Genomic DNA, 26,182 nt, shown 5'->3' with positions numbered 1-26,182 from the left:
TACATTCATTCAACACACTCCTTGAGGGCTCTACGCCAGTGCCGGGCCAGGATCTGTGCCCCAAAGTGCAACGGGCCCAGGCACTGCCCTCAGGGAGCTTCCAGTCAGGTGGGGGAGACAGATGGGTCAACAGAGAATGCCAGCACAGACAGGTGTGCTCCACCATGGGAGGTGACGTGGACCACCCTTAGGGCCCACACGACGGTCACCCAGACAAGGGCCACAGGGAAGGACTAGGGCAGCTGTTGGCACAGGAGTTTCATTTTTAAGGAGAGGTGGGATTTAGCAGGTTAAAAATGGGTAGAAAATGGTGTTCCCTAAAGAGTGGACAAAGTTCTGGAAGTGGTAGATAGCAGGATACATTCAGGGTCTCGGGCGCCATTTGGCTATGACTGGAGCCAAGAGTATGGGAAGGGGAAGGAAGGCCCTTTAGAACTCAGAGAGGGTGGAAGCAATCATAAAATGACACTAACGGGGGAAAAGATGGGGGGAAACTGCCTTTCCTCCAGTTACTGTAGCAGACACGGCTGGTTGCCTAGTCAGTAGGAGGTGCCTTCTTCTTTCTTCCTTGTTAGCATCCTCTATTATGCTCAGGTATCTGGCAGCCTGGTGCTCCAGGGAGCCTTGGCTAATTCAGAACAATCCTGTTAACTCCACTCCTCATGTCAATGATGGATTTAGATGTGAGCCATGATAAAATTCTGGCCAATGAAGCATGAGGAGGAGTCGGATGGGAGTATTCTAGGAAACCACTCCTTGTTCTTAAAATGGGGCACAGGAGAGGAGTTCTCTCCTCTCCAACCTTTGGTGGGTATTGGGTGAGGATGTGTTGCTTGAGGCTGCAGCAGCTGTTTTGTGACCTTGAGTAGACAATCCTGACGATGAAGTCAGATTGTGGGTGCCAGGGCCAAAAGATAAAATGGTCATGGATTCACGCTACATCCCTAAATTAACAGAGAAAATCCCACCTCAGCCTTCTGGATACATCACAAGTCCCCAGACTGCCAAGGCCATTTTGAATGGGTTCTATGGTTTGCTGGCTTGCAGCCAGAAGCATCTCTATTATTTATACCTCTTAGGGTTGCAAAGCAACATGGATTGTGATTCCCACCTCCCAAACCTTGAGCAGAATTGCATTGAGAGTGCATGCAGAAGTCAATGACTCACCAGTGTGACCAGAGGAGAGAAGCATGTTGGGGTCATAGGGCCAGATTTGGGGGGCCTGAAGGCAGGGGCCATAGCCTAGGTTTGGCATAGGGAGACAGGGAATCTCTGAGGGCTCTAAACAAAGGAGGGGCATGAGGAAAACTGTAATTGAAGATCACTCTGGTGAGAATGTAAGAGGTGGATAGGGGAGGCTTGGGGGGAGGGGAAGAGGCATGGATACCCAGGATAGAGATGAGATACTCCAGCAGGGCAGCAGACACAGAGGACAAAATAAACCCAGCGTCTTTTTGAAGCAGTCAGACCTCCAGCAGAGTTCCTCCTGAGTTTCCTGTGATGGAACAAGCTGGGGAGAGCTTTGAGAGGTGTCTCATGTGCACAGTGTATCCTGGGGGAGATGAGCCCCCACCCCCCCCCTTGCCTGTGCCAGCACACGACACCTGTGCCCCAATCTTTGCCCCTCTGGCCTATGTCACGCGGCAACCAGGAGGGATTTCTGGCCTTAGTGACTCCAAGTCCCCTATGACACCACTTTGGTGCCTGTCCCCAGAGTTTTGGAAGGCTTGGAGGCAACTCTGCACTGGTACATGCGTGTGTGTGTGTGTGTGTGTGTGTGTGTGTGTGTGTGTGTGTGTGTTAGAGAGAGGAAGAAAGAGAAGAAGAGAGTGAAGATGAGTGTGACGCACCAAGGACAAACCTGTCTCTCACCAGCTATGGGAACCAGGGTAAGCTACTGAACTCCAAAACTCTGGCCTCCTATCTGTAAGCCAGGAACAGTAACAGCTCACAATTACCTAGCATTTATTCTGGGCCAAGCACTATTCTAGGTGTTTAACATGCATTAACCCTCATGCTTACACATATTCCTCACAAATTTATAATCTTAGAACTTTTATCTCTTTTTCACAAAATGAGGAATCCCAGGCACAAGGAGGGTAAGAGGCTTCCCCAAAGTCACACTGCTAATGATGGGCAAACCCTGGCTCGAACCCACATTCTGAACCACACAAATTAACCACCTCACTGTAGCTTATGGAACATGGTGAGAAGGGTGCTGGCTCAGTGCAAGTGCCTGGGGAATTCCATGTTATCGCCCTGGTCAGCTGTCTGTGAGTGTGAGCACTGCATAGCCATCCACATGGCCTGTGTGCCCTGAGAAGGCTCTGCACACGCACACATGGCTGTGGGTGTACAGGATTGTATGTTTATGCAAATATGTGACTGCTGCAGGGACTCAACAAGGGGCAAGATGGAACCCCTTTGCAGACCCAAAAGAATGCCTCAGCACTGGGGCACTAGAGATCCAAAGCCAGTTAGAGACAAAGCCGCACAGCTGCAGAGAAGGCTGCTAATGAGTACCCCATGCGAGAGGGGTGCCCTGGAACTGTGCAGCCAGGGTTCTCTGAAATAGCTACAGAGCCAGCCTCTGGCCTCACAGCCCTCCATGGCTAACCCTTGCAAAGAACTGACCCTATAGACATGAACTTCAGCCAGCTGGACCCTCTCATGCCCCGGGAAGCCAGGCGTAGGGGAACTCTTGCCAGGAGGTGTGCAGACTGCTACATCAGAATCCCCTAGAGAACCTGTTTTTAAAATTAGATTCCCAGATCTCGCCCAACCAGTACTTGACTATGAGTCCCCGAGGCTGTGCTCTGGAACATGGTTGTCCTGTCGGCTACACAGGGGCCCAGACCGAGTAAGCCTGCGAGGCTGGGGCCAAGCATTCTGCTTCAAGTCTCATGAACTTTAAAGCCTGAGAAGACCTGTTCCAGGGGAGGGACTGGACGCCTCCTTAGATAACTCAGAGAAGTCTGACAGCTGAATCCAGGTATGAATAGTAAAATGAAAAGACAACAGCCAGCAAACCAGAAGGCCAATGTTCTTACTCTGGCTCTGCTTCTAATGCTCTGTGCATTAAGACAACTCCTTCCATCTCTTGGTTTCAATTTCCCTATCTGCACAATAAGAGATTTGGACTCGGCTTCCTGTGGACTCTATGCAATCCCAAAATTCCAAGATTCCATTAAATAGCTTTCAATACAGACTGCCCAGTTCAGAGGTGACAGGGAAACAGAGGAAAGCAGCAGATTCAGAAGACCAAGCACATGACTCATAAGATCACAAATGGCCAAAACCCAACGTGTTATCAAAGTCCCATGAAATGAACCCCCTGGGTCTGGCCACAGGCCTCAAGTGAAGACCCTGCTGTCTGAGAGCCCCTCCCTCACCTGCAGGATGAGGCTGATAGCCATGGCTTTATAGGAATAGGAGGCAGAGGAGATGCCAAAAACCACGAACAAGGCCACAGCGAAGGACAGCAGGTTGGTCATGATCTCCAGCCTCAGTGAGATCCATCTCGAGGAAGACAGGAACATCAGCAGGTAGTTATTCTGTATATCACTCAGCCTCTTAAACCTAAGAAAGGACAACCACATGTGCTTGTCTAACCCAGAGTTTTGTGAGAATGGACACTGGTTGCTTCCTCCAGCATCCAGCTCCCCACTCCCACCAAAGGAACGTGACTTTTCTTTGGGGGCCTCCTCCCTTTCCCTTTCTCAGCCCTGGAGTTGACCTGAGCGCAGACCTTGGAGTAGGCTCTGACCAACTTAGGCCTCTCAGCACAGGCTCTTCCAGCCTTGATGATTGGTTCGTCTTCAGTTGGGGTAAGTTCCCTAACTGGGCCAATGAGAGTAAATAAATGCCAGGATCTATGAGTGAGTAAAGGGAAGCAACTCCTTCCCAGTATCTATCCACCTTGGGATGGGGGCTGTGCCTATCTTGTTCACTGCTGCCTTCCCAGTGGGTGCTGTAGGTGAATGAATGCATTGCTCTAGGATGCCCTCAGTCCCAGCATCTGCACAATCCTTGAGTGCTCCCCAGGGCTGCTGGGAGAGCTGGTGCCGTGGTTCATCCAATATTCCAGTTAACCAAACACACGCCGTCTTCCACGCTCAAGTGTTACCAGGCTTCGAGTCTGGCTAGGTGCCACCTTACCCCCCACCCAGCTGCAGGTCACTTCTTTCCCTCCTGAACTCCTATGGCCTTTTATCTGCTTTTTTCCTATGCTGTCAGTCATATTCAACCCTGCATTATCACAAAAATATGTGTCTATGTCACCTGTCTGCCACCAAACTATGAACATCTTATGGTTCAGGGCAGACCATGTGTGACTGATCTTTACAAATGGGTAAGTTCATATGACACAATGAAGTCTCAGCAGCAATCATAGGATGTTTTTGTTGGTTTCAACAAACATTTAGAAGGCAAATCTATAGGTATGAATAGTGAAGGAAATTCCATGTATTCCTTGTATTTTATTAAAATTAGATACCTATTTGGAAGTGAAAGAAAAAAACATGCAAGAAGCACTGGCCCAGCAATACTTCTTACTAATAATTATGTTAATACATGTATGCAACGTCCATAGGTCTTTAAGGTTTACAGACATTTTCCATGTCACTTATATTTGTTATTCCTATAAGCATTTCCTCAGAGAAATAAGTGGAATAAAACAATGTGAAGAGGACACTGTTCCCTGATGCTCAGTTCCCTACTTTCCTGCTTCCCACCGTCCCCACAGCCCTATCGTCCTCGGATGGCAACAGCAGGACTCACTTGCTGATGAAGTCTTCAATTTTTCCATAGACATGGATGGAGCTCAGGCCCTGCACAGTGGTGAGGATGTGGGAGAACAGAGGGGAGCGGCTGTAGTTCTCCAGTCTCTTGAATGTGTTGATGGCCCTCTTAAACTTCCTGCATCAAGAATGAGAGGGAGTTGGGGCACCTGGGTGGCTCATTCGGTTAAGTGTCTGCCTTCAGCTCAGATCATGATCATGGGATCCTGGGATCGAGCCCCGTGTCGGGCTCTACATTCAGCATGGAATCTGTTTGAGATTCTTGCTCTTTCTCTGCCCCTCCCCCCACCCGTGCTCTTCTCTCTCTCTCTCTCTCTCAACTAAATAAATAAAATCTTTAAAAAAAAATAAGATGAGAGGGAGTGACCTGGACCATCCACCTCAGGGACCACCCAGTTCTATGTAGATTCCAGCCTCGTATCCCAAGTTACAAACCCAGCTCACAAGCAAAAAGAACCCACTTACGAATAATAAATAAGGCAAATAGTGACTAATATGACTCCCATCAGCAGGATGTATGGAGACAGCACACTGACAGCCAACAAGATGGCAACCACCATCAAAGACAGGAGCAGGAACTCTTCAGCAACAATGGGCAACAACTGGTCCAGCGCATCCAAGTCCCCCTTAAAGCAGTTCAGGAGTTGGCCTGTTGGGGTTGTGTCAAAGAAGCTCATGGGGGAGCCAGAAACCTGCAGGGACAAAAGCAACCCAGATCAACAGAGAGCTGCTGGCCTTGCTCTGGGACTTGAGGATGATGTCAGTTACCCTTAGGCTCTGAAGACATGCTGGATCCAACCTAAGGGGCGTGCAGGGGAGGCAGCGTAGAGCAATGGTTAAAAGCATGAGCTCCACAATCAGTCTGCTGGGTTCCAGGGTTACCCCACTCCTCCACCTACTGCTGTGTGACTTTGGGCTTAAGTTATTTAGCCCCTTGGAGTCTCAATGTCCTCATTTGTAAAATGGGGATGATAACGACACTTCACAGAGTTGTGGTGAAGATTGCACACCTCTGCAAATAGACTGAAAACTTCTGAGTTGTGCAACTTTATTAAAAGGGTGAATTTTATGATTATGTGAATTATATTTCAATAAAGCTGTTGGAAGAAAGAAGGAAAGACAGACAGAAAGAAAGATATCCCAATATTCCAAGATTCCATTAAATAGCTTTCAATACAGACTGCCCAGTTCAGAGGTGACAGGGAAACAGAGGAAAGCAGCAGATTCAGAAAGAAAAGAAAGAAAGAAAGAAAGAAAGAAAGAGGGGTGCCTGGGTGGCTCAGTTGGTTAATCATCTGCCTTCGGCTCGGGTCATGATCCCGGGGTCCTGGGATGGAGCTCTGCATCGGGCTCCCTGCTCAGCGGGGAATCTGCTTCCCCCTCTCCCTCTGCCTGCCTCTCTGCCTACTTGCGATCTCTCTCTCTCTCTGTCAAATAAATAAATAAAATCTTGAAAGAAAGAAGAAAGGAAGGAAGGAAGGAAAGAAGAAAGAAAGAAAGACAGACAGACAAGAGGTAATACACTGAAAGTCTCAGAATAGTATAGTTCCTGCCTCCTAATTAGCATTCCATTAACACTAGCTCTGATTATTTTCCACAGATGGGACCATTTTCCAGGATCGCCAAAGATTAGTAACAGCAACTCCACTGTGGTTGCATATGACTTGGTGTCTTGGGTAGAATTTAAGCATGACTGCCCCTTCTTGAAGGTGGTGTCCTAACTTGATCTCTAAAAGCAGTAGACAGGAGACCCTTTGGAGATCAAAGAACATTTCATACTAGAAGGGCTTTAACAAAAGCATCTAAGTTTAGTGTATTCATTTTACAGATGAGGAAACTTAAGCCCAGAAAAAGGGAGGCTGCTCAGCAATCTGCTCAAGGTCGCCCAAGTAGTTAACAGCAAAACCATGACCAGACCTCCCAGGGCTCCCTGACCCCTCTGCCCCAGCACAGCCATGCTCTTTACAGAAAGCATTTCTTAAAGGTTCCTGACATTGAGCTGCTGACCAATTGACCCCTTTATTTCCCTATGTATTTCTCAAGCTGTAACACAAGAAAAAGACATAAATAGAAGTTAATCATATCTATTAGGCCAAAAGCCAAGGAAGGAATGAAGGGGGAAGGCAGAAATTGCATTTTGATTATTAATAAATAGTAATTATTAGAATCACGAAGTGTCTCTTATAGCAGCTCTCATTGCAAATACCTGGATGCTGCTGACCAAGTACTGTTCACATTTATGTTTAGGCTCTAAGGTAGGAGGGGGAGGCAGTGAGGTTGGGAGGGGCAGATGATGAGTTTCCTCATTTTTTCTGCCTCTAAATTATCTTCCATCTTCTCTCCAGAATCTTTTGTGAAATACATAAGCAAAAGCAACAAGAACTGTCACGATCACTTCAAGAGATCACAGTCACCCTGTCCCCCAGGACTCTGAGTACTCACGGGGGGGGGCAAGGAGGGGTGTGGTGCAGGGAGAGAGGTGCACAGGAACAGGGTACAGCTCAGCTGTGGTGTGACTAAGCCATCTTTGTGAGAACCCACCATCACTCAGGATTAGGAACAGATGGTGGGGACATGGAGAAAGGGCTTCTGGTGCCCCATAAGTGTCAAAATAACCTGTTTTTGCAATTTGTTGTGTTTGTAGTTGAGCCAATTATCTGAAAGGTTTGTCCTTCACTGCGATTATTTAAAACTACAAAGGCAAATTTAAAATCAATCAAGACATAAAAGGACTACAAAAAGGAACATATTTTAAATACAAAGCATATTTTCTAATGAAAAAAAACTTGAAAAAAAATAAAATAGAAATTATCACTTTGAAGCCTGAGCACTGGATATTTCCAGAATCTAGGAGCGCAGAGTCAGAACCTTAGAGGCCATAGCAAAGTTAGTAAAGAGTGTCTGGCCTCAGGTAGACTATTCCTCTCCTGCTTTCTGGTTCCACCAAGCCAGCTGCTTTATTTGAGGTGTGGGGAAATGCCTCCACCTTGTCATCCCCACATTGAAATGTCAACATAATTTGCATTCAGTCTACAAGGAATGATGGATGTCCTCACCTCCGGAGAACACCCATGAAAATCCCTGCTCTAACCCTCTGAGCACCTGCCCTCCAGAATTCCAGTTCCCCAGGAAAGCTCTGCTTCTCTTCAGTTAGGAAGCTCTGCCCTCCAGGACTCCAGTTCCCCAGGAAAGCTCTGCTTCTCTTCAATTAGGAAGCTCTGCTTCCTAATTTAAGCTGGCTAAAGTGCTTCAACTCATCCTTTAGATCATAGCAGAGAAGTCCCTTCCTCCAGGAAGTCTTCTTGGACTCCCATCCTTCCCTCCACCACGCACATGCTGTGGTTAGGTGCCTATTAAGTTCTTAGGATCCCAGGGGCCCCCACCTAGTGAGTAATTTTGCACACTATGTTACAACAGCCTGTTTTCTCAACAGTCTTCCTGAATAGACTCTAAGGCCATGATGGCCTGAACCATACCTGTATTGTTCATTCACCACTGTAAGCCCAATGCCCACCCCAGAACCTGTGCATAGTAACATTTGGTGAGGGGGAGTGCAATGACATTTCCAGGATGCAATGTGATACTACAGAAACTTTGGTATTTTAACCATAACAATTCTCACCATAACACACAAGGATTTCAATCTCTCATATGTAAAATAAGGATGATAGCACCTATGTGTGACAACGCCTAGCCAACAGAGGCCAGCATTGGTATGACCATTGACCCTCCAGCAAGGGACACCAAGCTTTTAGAATCATACTGTCAGCAGCAGGAGAGCTTCTATGCACCCGTCTCATTCCGTAGCCTGCTCCCACCCACGTAGTAGTCAGTGTGCACTTGCAACTAGATGACATTCTGGAAAGGCCAAAACTATGGAGACAATGAGAAAGATCAGAGGTTGTCAGGATTTCGGAGGAGGGGGTGGTGTATAGTTAGAGCACAGAGGATTTTTTTTCTATTTCTCTTTCTCTTTAAATTTTTTATTGTTATGTTAATCACCATACATTACATCATTAGTTTTTGATGTAGTGTTCCATGATTCATTGTTTGTGCATAACACCCAGTGCTCCATGCAGAAAGTGCCCTCTTTAATACCCACCACCAGGCTAACCCATCCCCCCACACCCCTCCCCTCTAGAACCCTCAGTTTGTTTTTCAGAGTCCATCATCTCTCATGGTTCGTCTCCCCCTCCAATTTCCCCCCCTTCATTCTTCCCCTCCTGCTATCTTCTTCTTTTTTTTTTTTAACATATATTGCATTATTTGTTTCAGAGGTACAGACCTGTGATTCAACAGTACTGCACAATTCACAGCACTCACCATAGCACATACCCTTCCCAATGTCTCACCCAGCCACCCCCTCCCTCCCACCCACCCCCACTCAAGCAACCCTCAGTTTGTTTCCTGAGATTAAGAATTCCTCATATCAGTGAGGTCATAGGATACATGTCTTTCTCTGATTGACTTATTTGCTCAGCATAACACCCTCCAGTTCCATCCACGTCATTGTAAATGGCAAGATCTCATTCCTTTTGATGGCTGTGCATAATATTCCATTGTATATATATACCACCTCTTTATCCATTCATCTGCCGATGGACATCTTGGCTCTTTCCACAGTTTGGCTATTGTGGATATTGCTGCTATAAACTTTGGGGTGCATGTACCCCTTCGGATCCCTACATTTGTATCTTTGTGGTAAATACCCACTAGTGCAATTGCTGGATTGTATGGTAGCTCTATTTGCAACTTTTTGAGGAACCTCCATACTGTTTTCCAGAGTGGCTGCACCAGCTTGCATTCCCACCAACAGTGTAGGAGGGTTCCCCTTTCTCCACATCCCCGCCAACATCTGTCGTTTCCTGACCTGTTAATTTGAGCCATTCTGACTGGTGTGAGGTGGTATCTCATTGAGGTTTTGATTTGGATTTCCCTGATGCCGAGCGATGTTGAGCACTTTTTCATGTGGTCTGTTGGCCATTTGGATGTCTTCTTTGGAAAAAAGTCTGTTCATGTCTTCTGCCCATTTCTTGATTGGATTATTTGTTCTTTGGGTGTTGAGTTTGATAAGTTCTTTATAGATTTTGGATACTAGCCCTTTATCTGTTATGTCATTTGCAAATATTTTCTCCCATTCTGTCTGTTGTCTTTTGGTTTTGTTGTCTGTTTCTTTTGCTATGCAAAAGCTTTTTATCTTAAAAAAAAGCTTTTTATCTTGATGAAATCCCAATAGTTCATTTTTGCCCTTGCTTCCCTTGCCTTTTGCAATGTTTCTAAGAAGAAGTTGCTGTGGCTGAGGTCGAAGAGGTTGCTGCCTGTGTTCTCCTTTAGGATATTGATGGACTCCTGTCTCACGTTTAGGTCTTTCAACCATTTGGAGTCTATTTTTGTGTGTGGTGTAAGGAAATAGTCCAGTTTCATTCTTCTGCATGTGGCTGTCCAATTTTCCCAACACCATTTGTTGAAGAGACTGTCTTTTTTCCATGGGAGAATCTTTCCTGCTTTGTCAAAGATTAGTTGACCATAGAGTTGAGAGTCCATTTCTGGGCTCTCTGTTCTGTTTCATTGATCTATGTGTCTGTTTTTGTGCCAGTACCATACTGTCTTGATGATGACAGCTTTGTAAAAGAGCTGGAAGTCCGGAATTGTGATGCTGCCAGCTTTGCTTTTCTTTTTCAACATTCCTCAGGCTATTCGGGGTCTTTTCTGGTTCCATACAAATTTTAGGACTATTTGTCCCATTTCTTTGAAAAAAGTGGATGGTATTTTGATGGGGATTGCATTGAATGTGTAGATTGCTCTAGGTAGCACTGACATCTTCACAATGTTTGTTCTTCCAATCCATGAGCATGGAACGTTTTTCCATTTCTTTGTGTCTTCCTCAATTTCTTCCATGAGTATTTTATAGTTTTCTGAGGACAGATCCTTTGCCTCTTTGGTTAAATTTATTCCTAGGTATCTTATGGTTTTGGGTGCAATTGTAAATGGAATCAACTCCTTAATTTCTCTCATTCTGTCTTGTTGTTGGTATATAGAAACGCCACTGATTTCTGTGCATTGATTTTATAGCCTGCCAGTTTACTAAATTCCTCTCTGAGTTCTAGCAGTTTTGGGGTGGAGTCTTTTGGATTTTCCACATAAAGTATCATATCATCTACAAGAGTGAGAGTTTGACTTCCTCCTTGCTGATTTGGATGCCTTTGAATTCTTTTTGTTGTCTGATTGCTGTGGCTAGGACTTCTAATACTATGTTGAATAGCAGTGGTGAGAGCGGACATCCCTGCCGTGTTCCTGACCTTAGGGGGAAAGCTCTCAGTCTTTCCCCATTGAGAATGATATTTGCTGTAGGTTTTTCATAGATGGCTTTTATGATATTGAGGTAGTTACCCTATATCCCTATACTCTAGAGTTTTGATCAAGAAAGGATGCTGTATTTTGTCAATGCTTTCTCTGCATCTATTGAGAGGATCATATGATTCTTGTTCTTTCTTTTGTTAATATATTGTATCACGTTGATTGATTTGCAGATGTTGAACCAACCTTGCAGCCCAGGGATAAATCCCACTTGGTCGTGGTGAATAATCCTTTTAATGTACTGTTGGATCCTATTGGCTAGTATTTTCGTGAGAATTTTTGCATCCATGTTCATCAAGGAGATTGGTCTGTAATTCTCCTTTTTGATGGGGTCTTTGTCTGGTTTTGGGATCAATGGAATGGTGGCCTCATAAAATGAGTTTGGAAGTTTTCCTTCCATTTCTATTTTTTGGAACAGTTTCAGGAGAATAGGTATTAATTCTTCTTTAAATGTTTGGTAGAATTCCCTTGGGAAGCCATCTGGCCCTGGGCTTTTGTTTGTTGGGAGGTTTTTGATGACTGCTTCAATTTCCTTAGTGGTTATAGGTCTGTTCAGGTTTTCTATTTCTTCCTGGTTCAATTTTGGTAGTTGATACATCTCTAGGAATGCATCCTTTTCTTCCAGGTTATCTAATTTGCTGGCATAGAGCTGCTCATAATATGTTCTTATAATTGTTTGTATTTCTTTGGTGTTGGTTGTGATCGCTCCTCTTTCATTCATGATTTTGTTGATTTGGGTCATTTCTCTTTTCTTTTTGGTAAGTCTGGCCAGGGGTTTATCAATCTTGTTAATTCTTTCAAAGAATCAGCTCCTAGTTTCGTTGATCTGTTCTACTGTTCTTTTGGTTTCTAGTTCATTGATTTCTACTCTGATCTTTATTATTTCTCTTCTCCTGCTGGGTTTAGGCTTTATTTCCTCTTTTTTCTCTAGCTCCTTTAGGTGTAGGGTTAGGTTGTTTATTTGAGACCTTTCTTGTTTCTTGAGAAAGGCTTGTATTGCTATATACCTTCCTCTCAGGACTGCCTTTGCTGCATCCCAATGATTTTGAACAGTTGTGTTTTCATTTTCATTGGTTTCCATGAATTTTTTAAATTCTTCTTTAATTTCCTGGTTGACCCATTCATTCTTTAGTAGGATACTCTTTAGCCTCCATGTATTTGAGTTCTTTCTGACTTTTCTCTTGTGATTGAGTTCTAGTTTCAAAGCATTATGGTCTGAAAATATGCAGGGAATGATCCCAATCTTTTGGTACAAGTTGAGACCTGATTTGTGACCTAGGATGTGATCTATTCTGGAGAATGTTCCATGGGCACTAGAGAAGAATGTGTATTCCGTTGCTTTGGGATGGAATGTTCTGAATATATCTATGAAGTCCATTTGGTCCAGTGTGTCATTTATAGTCTTTATTTCCTTGTTGATCTTTTGCTTAGGTGATCTGTCCATTTCAGTCAGGGGGTTGTTAAAGTCCCCCACTATTATTGTATTGTTGTCAATGTGTTTCTTTGCTTTTGTTATTAATTACCTTATATAATTGGCTGCTCCCATGTTAGGGGCATAGATATTTACAATTGTTAGATCTTCTTGTTGGATAGAACCTTTAAGTAGGATATAGTGTCCTTCCTCATCTCTTATTACAGTCTTTGTTTTAAAATCTAATTTGTCTGATATAAGAATTGCCACCTCAGCTTTCTTTTGGTGTCCATTAGCATGGTAAATGGTTTTCCACCCCCTCACTTTTAATCTGGGGGTGTCTTTGGGTCTAAAATGAGTCTCTTGCAGACAGCATATTGATGGGTCTTGTTTTTTAATCCAATCTGATAGCCTGTGTCTTTTGATTGGGGCATTGAGCCCATTTACATTCAGCGTAAGTATTGAAAGATATGAATTTAGTGCCAATGTATTGCCTGTAAGGTGACTGTTACTGTATATTGTCTGTATTCCTTTCTGGTCTATGCTGCTTTTAGGCTCTCTCTTTGCTTAGAGGACCCCTTTCAATATTTCTTGTAGGGCTGGTTTCGTGTTTGCAAATTCCTTTAGGTTTTGTTTGTCCTGGAAACTTTTTATCTCTCCTTCTATTTTCAATGAGAGCCTAGCTGGATATAGTATTCTTGGCTGCATATTTTTCTCGTTTAATGCTCTGAATGTATCATGCCAGTCCTTTCTGGCCTGTCAGGTCTCTGTGGATAGGTCTGTTGCCAATGTAATGTTTCTACCATTATAGGTTATATATCTCTTCTCCCGAGCTGCTTTCAGGAATTTTTCTTTGTCTCCAAGACTCGTGAGTTTTACTATTAGATGTTGGGGTGTTGACCTATTTTTATTGATTTTGAGAGGGGTTCTCTGTGCCTCCTGGATTTTGATGCCTGTTTCCTTCTCCACATTAGGGAAGTTCTCTGCTCTAATTTGCTCCAATATACTTTCTGCCCCTCTCTCTCTTCTTCTTCTTCTGGGATCCCAATTATTTAATGTTGTTTCATCTTATCATATCGCTTATCTCTCGAATTCTGCCCTCGTGATCCAGTAGTTGTTTATCTCTTTTCTCAGCTTCTTTATTTTCCATCATTTGGTCTTCTATATCGCTGATTCTCTCTTCTGCCTCCTTTATCCTAGCAGTTAGTGCCCCCATTTTTTATTGCACCTCATTAATAGCCTTTTTGATTTCGATTTGGTTAGATTTTAGTTCTTTTATTTCTCCAGAAAGGGTTTCTCTAATAACTTCCATGCTTTTTTCAAGACCAGCTAGTATCTTTAAAGTCATGATTCTGAACTCTAGGTCCGACATCACACTAATGTCCGTATTGAGTAGGTCCCTGGCAGACGGTACTACCTCTTGTTCTTTTTGTTGAGGTGATGTTTTTCGTCTGTCATTTTGTCCAGAGGAGAATAGATGAATGAGAGAACAAAATGCTAACAGGTTAACAACGTCCCCAGCAAATATACTCTGTACAAATCAGAAAAGACCTGAAACCAGGGGAAAAGAAAGGAAAAGAAAGAAAAAAGAAAGAGGAAAAAAAAGAAAAAGATAAAAACAAACAAAAACAGAACGACGACAAAAAAAAAACAGAATATGATCAAATATGATCAGGCTGGTGCATAGATCAGTGCCACACACTAGATTTTGGGTGTATTTTGGTCTGTTAGAAGAAAGTGCCTCCTAAAATTTTAAAGAAAGAAAGACTTATATATGTACAAAGTAAGGGTTGATACAATGAAGGGATGGAATATGACTATAAAGATGAAAATTATAAAAAATTTTAAAAAAGGAATTGATAGGAAGATGTTTGAAAAAAGAAAGAAGAGGATTAAAAAAAAGGAAAGAAAGAAAGAAAAAAAAGGGGAGAGAATGTGATCAAGCAGGAGACTAGAACAAAGCCATACACTAGAGATTTAGGGTATATTTTGATCTGTTAGAAGAAACTGTATCTCAAAATTTTAAAGAGAGAACAACTTATATATATATGCCAAAGGGTAACTACTATGAAGGGATAGAATATGACTCTAAAAATGAAAAATAAATTTTTTTAAAAAAAAGGGATTGATAAGATGTTGGTTGAAAAAGGGAAAAAAGAAAAACTTAAAAAAAAAGAGTTAAAAAGATTAACTTTGAAAGACTAAAGAATCATGGTAAAAAAGCCATTAATTCTATGTGCAGTATTCCCCTAGCGCTGGAGTTCTGCCATTCTCATTGATCGGTAAACTTGGTCTTGGCTGGCTATTCTTGCTGATCTTCTGGGACAGGGGCCTGTTGCTGTGGTTCCCAAATGTCTTTGCCAGAGGCGGAATTGCCACGCCCTTGTCGGTCCGGGCTAAGCAATCTGCTTGGGTTTGCTCTCGGGAGTTTTGTTCCCTGCAAGCTTTCCATACAGCTTCAGAGGACGAGAGTGAAAATGGCAGCCTCCCAATCTCCACTCCGGAGAAGTTGAGAACTTGGGGCCCCACTGCTCAGTGCGCCTCCAGAGAAAAGCAGTCAGTCACTCCCGTCTCCCCGGTCTCCGGCCGCACTCCATGGGCACCTGGCCTGTGACCGAGCATTTCTATCTCTGGCACCCAACTCGGAGTGGAGTCTCCAAACCCAGCAGATCCCTGTGGTGCGCTCCCGCGCCGCTCCTCCCAGGGGAGGAAGGGGAGTCTCCCCAGATCTGCCGCTTGTTGGGTCACTGCTGGAGGCGCAGTGGCCCGACTGTGCCGCGGATCATGGTTTATGGCAACCCCGAGCTGAGAGCTTGCGCCTCGGCTCCGTCTCTGCAGCCCGCTTCCCCGCTCCGATACCTGGGAGCTCTGCCGCACTCAGGCACACCCAGTCTTTCTGTGACCCTGAGGATCCTGAGACCACACTGCCCTGCGAGGTTTCCACCCCCAGCTTAGCCACTGGAGTGACATTCCTCAGCGGAGCCGACTTCTAAAAGTTCTGATTTTGTGCTCCGCGGCTCTATCACTTGCCAGAAGCGGCTGATGGAGGCCCCCTCCCCCGCGGTCTATCCTCCCGAATATCGCCTCGGATTCACTTCACACGTCCTACCTTCCAGAAAGTCGTCGCTTTTCTCTTCAGAGGGTTGTTGCTATTCTTTTGTTCGATCTCCTGTTGAGTTCGTAGGTGTTCAGAATGGTTTGATCCCTATCCAGCTGAATTCCTGAGACCAGACGAAATCCAGGTCTCCTACTCCTCTGCCATCTTGCTCTGACCCCCAAGCACAGATTTTTATGGCAGTGAAACTATTCTGTATTCTGTATAAAGTGCTGTATAAAGTGCTAAAGAGGGGATGTATAGGTAGAGCCAGAGGATTTTTATGGCAGTGAAACGATTCTGTATTCTGTATGGCAGTGAAACTATTCTGTACACTTTATGGCAGATACATGTCAGTATATATCTGTCCAAACCCATAGAATGTACAACACAAAGAGTGAGCCTTAATGTAAACCATGGACTTTAGATAATGATAATGATGATGATGATGATAATAATAATAATAAATGTATTGATATTGACTCATCAATTGTAATAAACATCCTACACTGATGCAAGATATTAATAACAGGAGAAATGGGGGGATTGGTGAGGGACACATGAGAACTCTGTATTTTCCACTCAGTTTTTCTTAAATTGAAAACTACTCAAAAAAATAAAGTCTAGTAATTAAAAAGAAAGAAAAAAAGAAAAAGAAAACTGGGCAAGGTCAGGCATCAGCCTGCAGCCACAGCCAACGCCCAGACCCACACCTTGTTGAAGAGCTCGTTGTGCAATGCTGTGGATGCTTCCCTCGTGATCTTGGTGAAAGCCCCCGAGGAGCAAACACCCATGAAGATTAGAAGCAGGACACTGAGGCCATACACCAGTTGGTAATACAACAGCTGAGGGTTGTTCAGTATGTCGCCTGGGTCTGCAGTAGTTCCATTGCTCTCTTGGCTGCTATTGGTCTTCAAGAAAGAACAGAGAGGATGATTTGATAAGAAATATAGTTGGTCTTGTTCCCAGTTCCTGGCACAGAGCTCCTAAAATCCCTGTAATTTCCTAAGTGATAGGGAGCATCTTTTGTTCTAGTATTTGGCCTTTGACTCTGGCTCCTGACATGAGTTTCTAAGACCCTTGGAGTCTCTGGAGCAATTAGAGTGTCTTTCTGTAGCTAGAGGGATGGCTGGAAAGGATGGAAGGAAAGGACAGCTTCAGGATGGAGAACTGGTCACCAGAAGGACCAAACCCATGAGTAGGAGATTGGAACTTTCAACCCCACCCCCCATCCTCTGTGTGGGGAGAGGAGCTGGAGGTTGAATTAATAATTGATCATGCCTGTGGGATGAAACCACCATAAAGACCCCCAAAGCATGGGGTTCAGAAAGCTTCTGGGTTGATGAACACATCCACAGAGACAGAAGCTCCTGCACCCAGAGGCCTTCTAGATCTCACCCTATGTACTGCTTCATCTGGCCTTTCATCTGTATCCTTTATTATATCCCTTCTAATAAACTGGTGAAAGTATTCCCTGAGTTCTGTGAGCCATTCTAGCAAATGATCAGATCCAAAAAGGGGGTCATGGGAACCCCCAACTGATAGCCAGTCCCCCGGAAGTATAGGAGGTCCAGACTTGTGATTGGCCTCTGAAGCACGGACAGTCTTGTGGGACTGAGCCCTTAACCTGGGGAGTCTGTACTAACTCCAGGTGGTGTCAGAACTGAAGGGAATTGTAGGACACACATGGTGTCGGGAGTTAGAGAATTGGTTAATTTGGGGAAAAACCTGCACATTTGTTATCAGAAGCATTGTGTAGGAATAGAGGAAAACAGTGAGTTTTCCTTCTTTGGGGAGTCAGATCACCTGAATTCATGGAGAAATTCAATGGGGAGAGAAAATCCTTCTTCCCAGGACCACATTTAGACTCAGTTGCTGGTATGGGATGAAACTATACATGGAAACCTTCCTGCTTGGTGCTTTTGCTTTTCCCTTCCTCTACCTCTTCACTGCCCTCCCCTGGATTAGGCCCTCATCGTCTGTCTGTCATGGACCACTATAGCAGCAGGCAAACTAGTCTGTCTCCCAACTCCAGCTCTTCCCTCCACGCACCACCCACTCTACTCTGATTGTTCTAAACTCAGCTCCCTGAGTGACTTCTCTTCATCCCTCTCTCAATGCCTTGTCCCAAGGCAGCCTGATTTCTAATGAGGCCTATTTTCTTCTGCCAAGATAGAAAATGGCTTGATAAATTCACTCTATGGTGTTAGAAATTTGTGCGAGATTATCACCTAGCATCATCCCTGGTGCTTCTACATTCTTCACTGTGATGCAAGGAAGAGCTTGGGAACTCAGTTCCCCAGACTCCCGCCAGTATGGTCTCGGGTTAGATTCTGCCAAAGAGAGGCAGTCATAGGAAATCTCAAAGCTGAAAGAGAAGAAGCCATCACATGCTGGTAGAAATTGTGAACGTGTGGGTGGGATGTGGAGTTTGGCCAGTGGCTTGCAGGCTTTCTTCTGAGAATCAGCCACTTTAGTGCCGCCCGCTGCTGAGGTCACTGGAGCCCTTCCAATGATTGTGTGGTCTCCAATTCCTATATTAAATCTGTGGAAGCTCTAAATACTTCAAGTGGCTTCTGTTTTCCTGAGCAAACCCTGCCTGACACATGACTCAAAAGTTAACCAAATAGACATCTAGGCAAACATGGCTTGGAATCAGAGCACCAGTTCAAGTCCCGGTGGGGGACTTCACATCCCAGGGCAGGTTCTTTTTCCTCTCTAAGCACAGTTTCTTCTGTAAAATGGAGACAATCCCTACCTCGAAACGTGGTTGGGAAGATTAATGAATTAACCAGGCACATAATGGCTGAGAACTGCAGGTTTCTCAACACAGAACAACTCCATCCAAACCCCTGCACTAAAAAACTTAATCAAACTTCAGCATGGCTTGTAGTGGCTCAAGGCATGCCCCTGCCCCCCATCAAAACTCCTGCCTAAGGAGGCTCAACCACCACCAGGAAAAGTTACCATTTGTTGTAGCCAACACCTGATGGCATGCCCCAAAACTCCCTTTCTCAGAGCACTTACTAAAAAGCACTCATTACTATGAATATATAGCTCCTACAACTCAAAGCACCTCTCCCAAGGACCTGGGAACCATGCCTTTGAAATGTCTCCCAATCTCTGTGGAAGATTAGAGTCCTAACTTTAATAACTGCCAGTGAGCGGACACAGCTGACCTCAACACATTCACACCCTCCAACCCTTGGTAAATTTTACTCCTCTAAATCTACTGAACCCCCATATTCATTCCCCTTTAAAATGTCAAAATCACCTGTGCACAAATCTCAGCTCTTTCCCCTGACGACAGTAGTGACTGGGTAAAATGTGTTTTCCCTGCTTTCACTAATATCAGCTGTGCTTATATTTCATGTGGCCACCCCGCCTCCAATAAAGGGTGCAGATGCACATTTTAAATAAAGCAAAGTGAGAAGGCAAACAGCTACCAAAGGCAAAATCACTAAGGTGGAATGTAAGGTATTCTTGAGGACCCGTCTGGCAGCAGAAACCTTTTGGTTTTGTCCCAGCGAGACTGCACTGCCCACCACTCATTCTGTGAGCACAGGAGGCCAGAGCTAGGAGGGAGTCCCTCTACGTTCTGGCTCTCAGAGGTCCTCTCTAGAACTCTTCCATTTGTGGACTTAGCAAGAGCAGGCTCTGGGCTTGTCATAGGGTTCCACAACCCATACTCTGACCCTCATGGGGCCCAAGGATTAGGAAGCTGCCCTACTCCATACCAGCCCACAGAAACACACTCCACTCCCACCATGACACTTACCCCTGAGCCCTGCTCTAACCAATGGCTCAGCCACCAGGAGTTGAAGGTCATGAGGAAGATGATCACCATCATGAGAAAGAAAACAATGGCGGAGACCATGTAACCTGGGGAGGGAGAGAAGGAGTAACACACAGGTGCCACAAGAAGGTGAAGGACAATGGCTGATAAAGCTGTTCAGCCATCCCAAGCCCTTGGATCATCCTGACCCGCATCTACTTGGAATGCTTTGGAAGACTGGAAAGGGCTTGGTTCCAAGGTCAGAAAGCCCAGGGGTCAAATCCTGACCCTACTACTTACAGGTTATATTGGCCTGGGCAAAGTACCAAATGTCAGTGACATTCCACTTCTTTACCTATGAAATGATGATGGTAGTCATCCTAGTCATCCATGAGGTCACCCTGAAGGTGATAGGCGATAATGTGTGCCAAACACCCAACCCAATGCCTGGCACAAAAACAGTATTCTAAAGTAGTTCCCCTTATGCTGGTCCTGAGGGTTCAATCTCAAAAGAACAATAGCCATTTTTTTTTAAAGATTGTATGTATGTATTTATTTATTTATTTAAGAGAGCGAGGGGGGAGGGGCAGAAGGACAAGCAGACTCCCCAGTGCAGGGCTTAATTCCAGGTCCCTGAGATCATGACCTGAGCCAAAGTCAGATGCTTAACCGACTGAGCCACCCAGGTGCCCCACAGCAGCTACCTCTTATGTGGTAGGACTATTATGTACTATGTGCCAGGCATAGTACTAAATACAGGCATTATTTTTGAGTTTGTTATTCCTATCCCCATTTACTGGATCTCCAAGAGAGGAAGAAACTTGCTCAAGGTCATAGACGTGGTAAGTGATAGAGCTTGGATTCAAAAAAGCCAAGGATGGGAAAACCCACAGTGCATTCCCTCCTTCAGCATCTGTCTCTTGCTCCAGCACTCGACCTACCTACCCAGTCTGTGCCCCATGCCCATATTTCTTTTTTTTTAAGATTTTATTTTTTAAGTAATCTCTTTATGCAATGTGGAGCTCAAATTTACAACCCTGGGGTCCAGAGTTGCATACTCTACCAACTGAGCCAGCCAGGCAGCTGCCCATATCTCTTTTCTTGAATTCAACCCTTCCTTAAGCTCCACTCAAGGGTCACCTTTTCTTTGATGACATGTGAGACTGTGCCCGGCCACAGAGATCTCTCTTGCTACATGGTGAATGCAAATGTCGTAATTCTCCAGCCAGGGTATGCCTTTATACCTCCTCCCCTCCAGAGCGTGGCACAGTGTCTGGCCCATAATCAATATTTTGTAAATACAGATCAATTGGTTGCTGGATTCATTCATGTATTCACAAGCATTTTATGTTCCTCATTCTGGCTAGGCACTACGTTCTGCCCTGCAGGGGTGCCCATAGTGGAAAGGGTATGGATGGTGATCTATGCACAGCCTACCTCTTCCTCCCCTAGACAGGTAGAAAGAAGATACACCTTACATGGGGTTAGGCTCCAAAGTCAATCAAAGGTAAAAAGTTGGCATGGAGTCATAGTTACTTTCAAAAATCTCTTAAGTTACTTCAAAAATACAGTATCACATACTTGGTTTTGTGTTTGTAACATTGTACAGTTATATTTATATGAATTTGGTAATATCTACCATTTAGTAAAGCAGCAACTTTGAAACTTTTAGTTCCCATAACCATGAGAAATGTATTTTAACGTATACCTGAATAAAAGCTTTACCAATGTCTCTATATGAAATGCATACAGATATTTTCTATTCTGTTCTATCTTCTTTCAGTGCTGCTTACAATTCACTCAAGTGATTTCACAACGCACTAGTGTTTCAGGACTTATAGTTTGAACACCACTTAAATAAACAGTACTGTATGGACTACATGTTCTTATTTTCTACATTCTTGATGCTGTGGCAGTTAGGGCCTTGGTCCTGAGGAGACTGCTCTTCCCAGGACTGACTAATTCCTAGAAACAGCAAATGACTCCCTGTGAGCACACCTGTGATACACAAACCAACCAATCCACAGTCCACACTCTCAACCACCTCCTCGTCAAATTCACACAGCAAGCCCATAATCCTGCCCTAAACACAAGGCCGGGTGCCAGATAACTAGGGACCACTCCTATAGCCCAGAGGCCCCCCCCAAAGACTTATTCAAACTATATAATCCTAAGCTTACTTAGCATACCTACCCTGCCTTACCTACTCCTTCCCACAAAAAAAACAGTAAAGGCTTCCAGCCATGTTCTCCCTTCCCTCTGCCTTCTGACCAACCCGGTGCTTCCCCATGTGGCCCTGCATGGCAAGCCATGTCTCTTGTTTCTAGGGATCTGTGAAAATAAACTTCTCCCTTTGTGACATTGCCACGTCTGCATGTCTTACTATATCCGACTAAAATAAATCCCAGGTACATTTTAACACAACATGAAACCTAACTTCCAGCACGGACTATGGTGGTAGAGTTACTATAGTTGACTGTGGCTGAGATTGGAATTGTGCAAGTCAAGCCCATGATTGACATGACTCCCCTGTGCCTCCCTGCTTTGCATGACTGCACACATTCCAGTCCGACCCAGTTTCAGGGGCAGGGCCAGTCAGAGAGAGAGCCCCGGGCCTGGCATGGCAGCTGACAGACCATACCTCCACTTGCCCGGATGTAGTGGTGGTAGACGCTCCATTTCAGGGACCCTTCTTCCATCTTCTCCTTCTTTGTGAGCTGATTTTCCAGCACTGGGTGAGAGTAAGAGAAGAAAGAAATGATATGCCTCTCAATCACTTGCATGTCTATCAAGGTCAAGAAGAGCTTTTACAAAGCGTTCTGCCCCTGGCTTCCACATTTTACCAGCTTCCTCACCTTCCAGCTTCAGTGCCCTACCCAAGCCCAACTCTAACCAGCATGTTTCCATGGAAGACTCTGCTGAAGGTAACTCTTCACCTGGACTCCAGAGCCCGGAAAGAGGTTTCCTCTCCAGCCATTCAATAACCCTGGGGGGGTTGGTTGGGGTTTCCAAGAACTTGTTGGGTTGGGAGAGGCAGCAGGAGAGAATGAAGAAAGCAATGATCTGGGACCAGAAAACTGGGTTCCAGAATGGTCATTACAATACTGTGCAATCTCAGGCAAATCACTTAATCTCTCTGTTTCCTCATCTGACAACTGGCAGGTCTATATAGATGGTTGCTAAGATGCTTTGCAGCAATATGCTTCTGAGAAGTCCTCGGAAAACAGCTGTAGCACTAGCTCAGGCAGACTCTTGTCCTAGAGCAGGGCAGGGAGACCAGTACATGAAAATACCAGTAGATGCTGCTAACGATAAGAGCAACAGGAAGCCGCACTCCAGTGGGGTTGTCTGTTGTCTCCGCCTGAGGCTCTCCCTTCTTCTAATAACACCCTAATTTCTCCTGGGGAAGAGGGCTCTCTTCCTGGAATTTGAATCTTGAGGGAACTCACACTAGGATGGGAAAATTTGGAGTAGGTTTTCTTCAAAAAGTCTGCACCTATTCCTGCTACTTTACACTCTAAAATTGCTGAGGCCCAGTTCTTCAACTTTTCCTTTTATTCTGTGATCTACACTTTTTCCTTCAAATTATTTTTCTGCTCAAATCATTTCCGACTTTCACAGCTGAAAAATGCTCTTGGTTACAGGAGGCTCCAATATGTCAGGCACTATCCTGAGGCCTCCCTACGCCTGACTTCCTCTTATCTCCACAACAACACCGCAAAGTAAGGCACTATTACCTTCACTTTTGCAAATGAGGGTTCAGAGTGGTTATGTTGCTTGGCCAAGGTCACAAAACTTTGTGAGCAGAGAGCTGGAATTCAAATCCAGAACTGTCTTTCTGCCCTGCTGCCCTGTCTTAGAGAAGAGCAAGGCCCTGAGCTTCTGGATATCCAAGACTGGGCCCAATTATTTTCTGATTTCTAATACCTTTGTTTTCAACAAACATGTAATGCATGAATGTCTAAATGCCTTACAGTTAAATTTATGCTGCTCTGGGCCAACACTACCCACACCCTGCCTCTGCCTCTGCACACCCTCAGCTCTGCCTCCCATAGCATTCACCTGTAGGATCTCAGGCCTCCTGACCAGCACAGTCCTCACCCCACAGCCCTCCACTACATGGATCTATAACCTGTGTATGTGAGGTCTAGGATCCTAGACAGTGAGGGACATGGCCCTGTCTGGGGTCCAGGAGGAGATGCCAGGACCTCTGGAGGAGCCAGGCAGATTGGCAGATGTGCTCTCCCTTCTCCCCAGCACCATTACCAGCATTTTCATAGAGAGGCTCTTCTTGGCCAGTGGTCTGGGCCTGCCCTTGCACTTGAGGGTCTTCTGCTGGCTTTGCTGTGTCTTGCAGTTTGTCCTGGGGAGAAAGCACATGCCATGAATGCAGGGGGTGCTCTCCCTTTGGGCAGTAAGGGTGCAGTGGGGTGGAAATTACCTGTGTGGTTCCTCCTCCATGCATCTTCTGGATGAGTTCGGCGTATCGCCCCTTTTTCTGTATTAATTCATCGTGAATTCCTTTTTCACAGATTTTCCCATCTTCTAAGAAAATGATCTGGTCACAAAATGCTAAATACTGAAGAGTCAGAAGAAATAAGGCCATCAGTAAGCATACAAAAAGATATTCAACTTCACCATTCAAAAGGAAAATGTAAATTTAAATCATAATAAAATGTTTTTTATATACCCACATTGGCAAAAATCTTAAAACACTGCTTAAGTCCAAGCACTGGTGATGACTGGAGGTATAGGGAACTCTCGTAAAAGGTAGGTGTTGTTATAGATTAGTGCAAATACTTGGGAAAACAACTTGATAATACTTAGTAAAATTAAATATTTAAGAATTATGAACCAACAACTGGACTCCTAAACCTCTACTCCACCAACTCGCAAACGTGCAAAAAGACACATATAAAAAGATGTACACCGAAGCATTTTTTTTTTTTTTTTTTGTAAAAGTGAAAAATGGGAAACAACCTCGATGTCCATCCTAGGGGAATAAATTCTGGTATATTCAGATATTGGAATGCTATATCAGTGAGAATTAAATCAAGTTGCGTGTATCAACATGGAAGATCTCAAAAATATAATGCCGAGCAAAACAAGCAAATTACTGAAGGACATAGAAAGTAAACTGTCAATTATATAAAGCTTTAAAATACGCAGAAGGACACTTTATCATGTCTAGAGATTTATACACATGTTGTAAGGGTATGGAGACCTGCATGAGAATGACCAATAGCAAAGTGAGGGGACTCAGAATGCAATCTGAGAGGTGATCTGTGTTTCTGTCATGTGGGTGATAGACACATGGGTTTTCAGTAGATTATTTTATAAACTGTCTTTATGTCTGAAATATTTTGTACCCTTCCCAAATAGGCCAAATGGAAGGAGAGGGATAAATAATAAATACATCTTGAGGCCAAAACCAAGTATGGAAATACCTAGGGTAAAGGCATTATGAGACACAGCCCCACCCGCACATGGTCACTGCACTTCATCAAAGAACATGAGACTTGGGAAATTCTTCTCTGAAAGATCTGTTTCCTTTTTCCATAACTTTAAAAGTAGGAGCCAACCCATAAAATCTTGAAGGAGACCTTCAAATCTGGTTTCAATTTTTACCAGCCACAGAAATCTTTTACCAGCCTGTCCTCTCCACGTGGAAAGCAGAAGAGATCCAGGTTTTTTACAATGCTCCTCAAATGTTGAGGTCTAGTCTGAGATGAAGGGGTAGCCACGGTGAGGTTGTTACGGAATCAATGGCAGAAATGTGAGGATCTATGTTAGCCATCAGTCGTGGCCAGAGCCCGGGAAGGGTAGTCACCTGCAGCTGGTGGGTCACCAGAATGACCGTCTTCCCCCTGAGCATCTTCTTAATGCACTCCTCAAAGATGTGCTTCCCTATAAGGGTGTCCACAGCAGACAGAGGGTCGTCTAGCAGATAGAGCTCGCGGTCAGAGTAGACGGCACGGGCCAGGCTGATCCTCTGCTTCTGCCCCCCAGAGAGGTTGAGGCCCCGCTCCCCGATCTGCAAACAGACAGCCAAAGGCACTGTGTCTAGAGGATGAGCCCAGTGAGGTGTGCTCAAACCAGCCAGGTGGCCAGATGTGACACACTGAATCCCCTCAGGGCACACTCCTAGACACCTCGTGATTGGGCACCCCTGGTATTTAAAATTTTTTTTTCAAAATTTGCTTAGTAGGGAATGAAAAACTGATTTTCAGTTAATTAAAATTTTATAACTCATAATTAGATGCAATGTTTCTAAACCCTTCAACATCTCAGGTGACATTTTAAAACTTTAGCAATTTAGTTAATAAAACAAATCATTCCTAAGAAAGAGCACCTCCTTACATCTTATTTGGGTTTTAAATTTCTGTTGACAGCAACCATCCACTTGCAGGACCGTCAGCCCTCGTTGCTGAAGACTGCACTGTGCACAGCCAAGTCCACAGGACAGGGCTACATTGGCCAGAAGGGGCTCTATTGTTGCTGTCATAGGAAGGACACTTTACACAACGCCTTATGTCAGGAGATACTAAGAGTCAGTAACAAGCAACCAGAATTACTGAACAGCATGTGCAGACTATCATGCCAGGCACCTGCTGGCTGGACTCTCCCTCAGTCAGCCCTGAGGATAAGGGCGCCAGGGGCTAAGTCCCAGTCCCTGCTCTACCATGAACTCTTGTGGTCTCTATAGAAAAGCAGCAGAGTCTAAAGAGCAGCAGGGAGACCTCTAG

General features: G+C 44.7%; 1 protein-coding gene across 2 annotated transcripts in view; it reads right to left on the bottom strand.

Annotated features, from left to right (window-relative positions):
- ABCC11 (ATP binding cassette subfamily C member 11) overlaps positions 1–26,182 on the bottom strand; it is a 71,766-nt gene that overhangs the window by 12,077 nt on the left and 33,507 nt on the right. For both annotated transcript variants that reach the window (XM_027617233.2, XM_027617234.2), the window contains 9 exons: positions 25,267–25,470; positions 23,878–24,015; positions 23,703–23,799; positions 22,078–22,167; positions 19,440–19,543; positions 16,375–16,572; positions 5,265–5,491; positions 4,780–4,917; positions 3,393–3,579 (listed from right to left, as the gene is read on the bottom strand). In XM_027617233.2, the coding sequence (XP_027473034.2) occupies positions 3,393–3,579; positions 4,780–4,917; positions 5,265–5,491; positions 16,375–16,572; positions 19,440–19,543; positions 22,078–22,167; positions 23,703–23,799; positions 23,878–24,015; positions 25,267–25,470 (1,383 nt within the window). The remainder of the gene's footprint in view (positions 1–3,392; positions 3,580–4,779; positions 4,918–5,264; positions 5,492–16,374; positions 16,573–19,439; positions 19,544–22,077; positions 22,168–23,702; positions 23,800–23,877; positions 24,016–25,266; positions 25,471–26,182) is intronic.

This window comes from Zalophus californianus, chromosome 17 (assembly GCF_009762305.2).
Source record: "Zalophus californianus isolate mZalCal1 chromosome 17, mZalCal1.pri.v2, whole genome shotgun sequence".
Classification (NCBI taxonomy): domain Eukaryota; kingdom Metazoa; phylum Chordata; class Mammalia; order Carnivora; family Otariidae; genus Zalophus; species Zalophus californianus.
The sequence above is the reverse complement of the archived record's forward strand: the minus strand, read 5'-3'. Positions and strand labels throughout refer to the sequence as shown.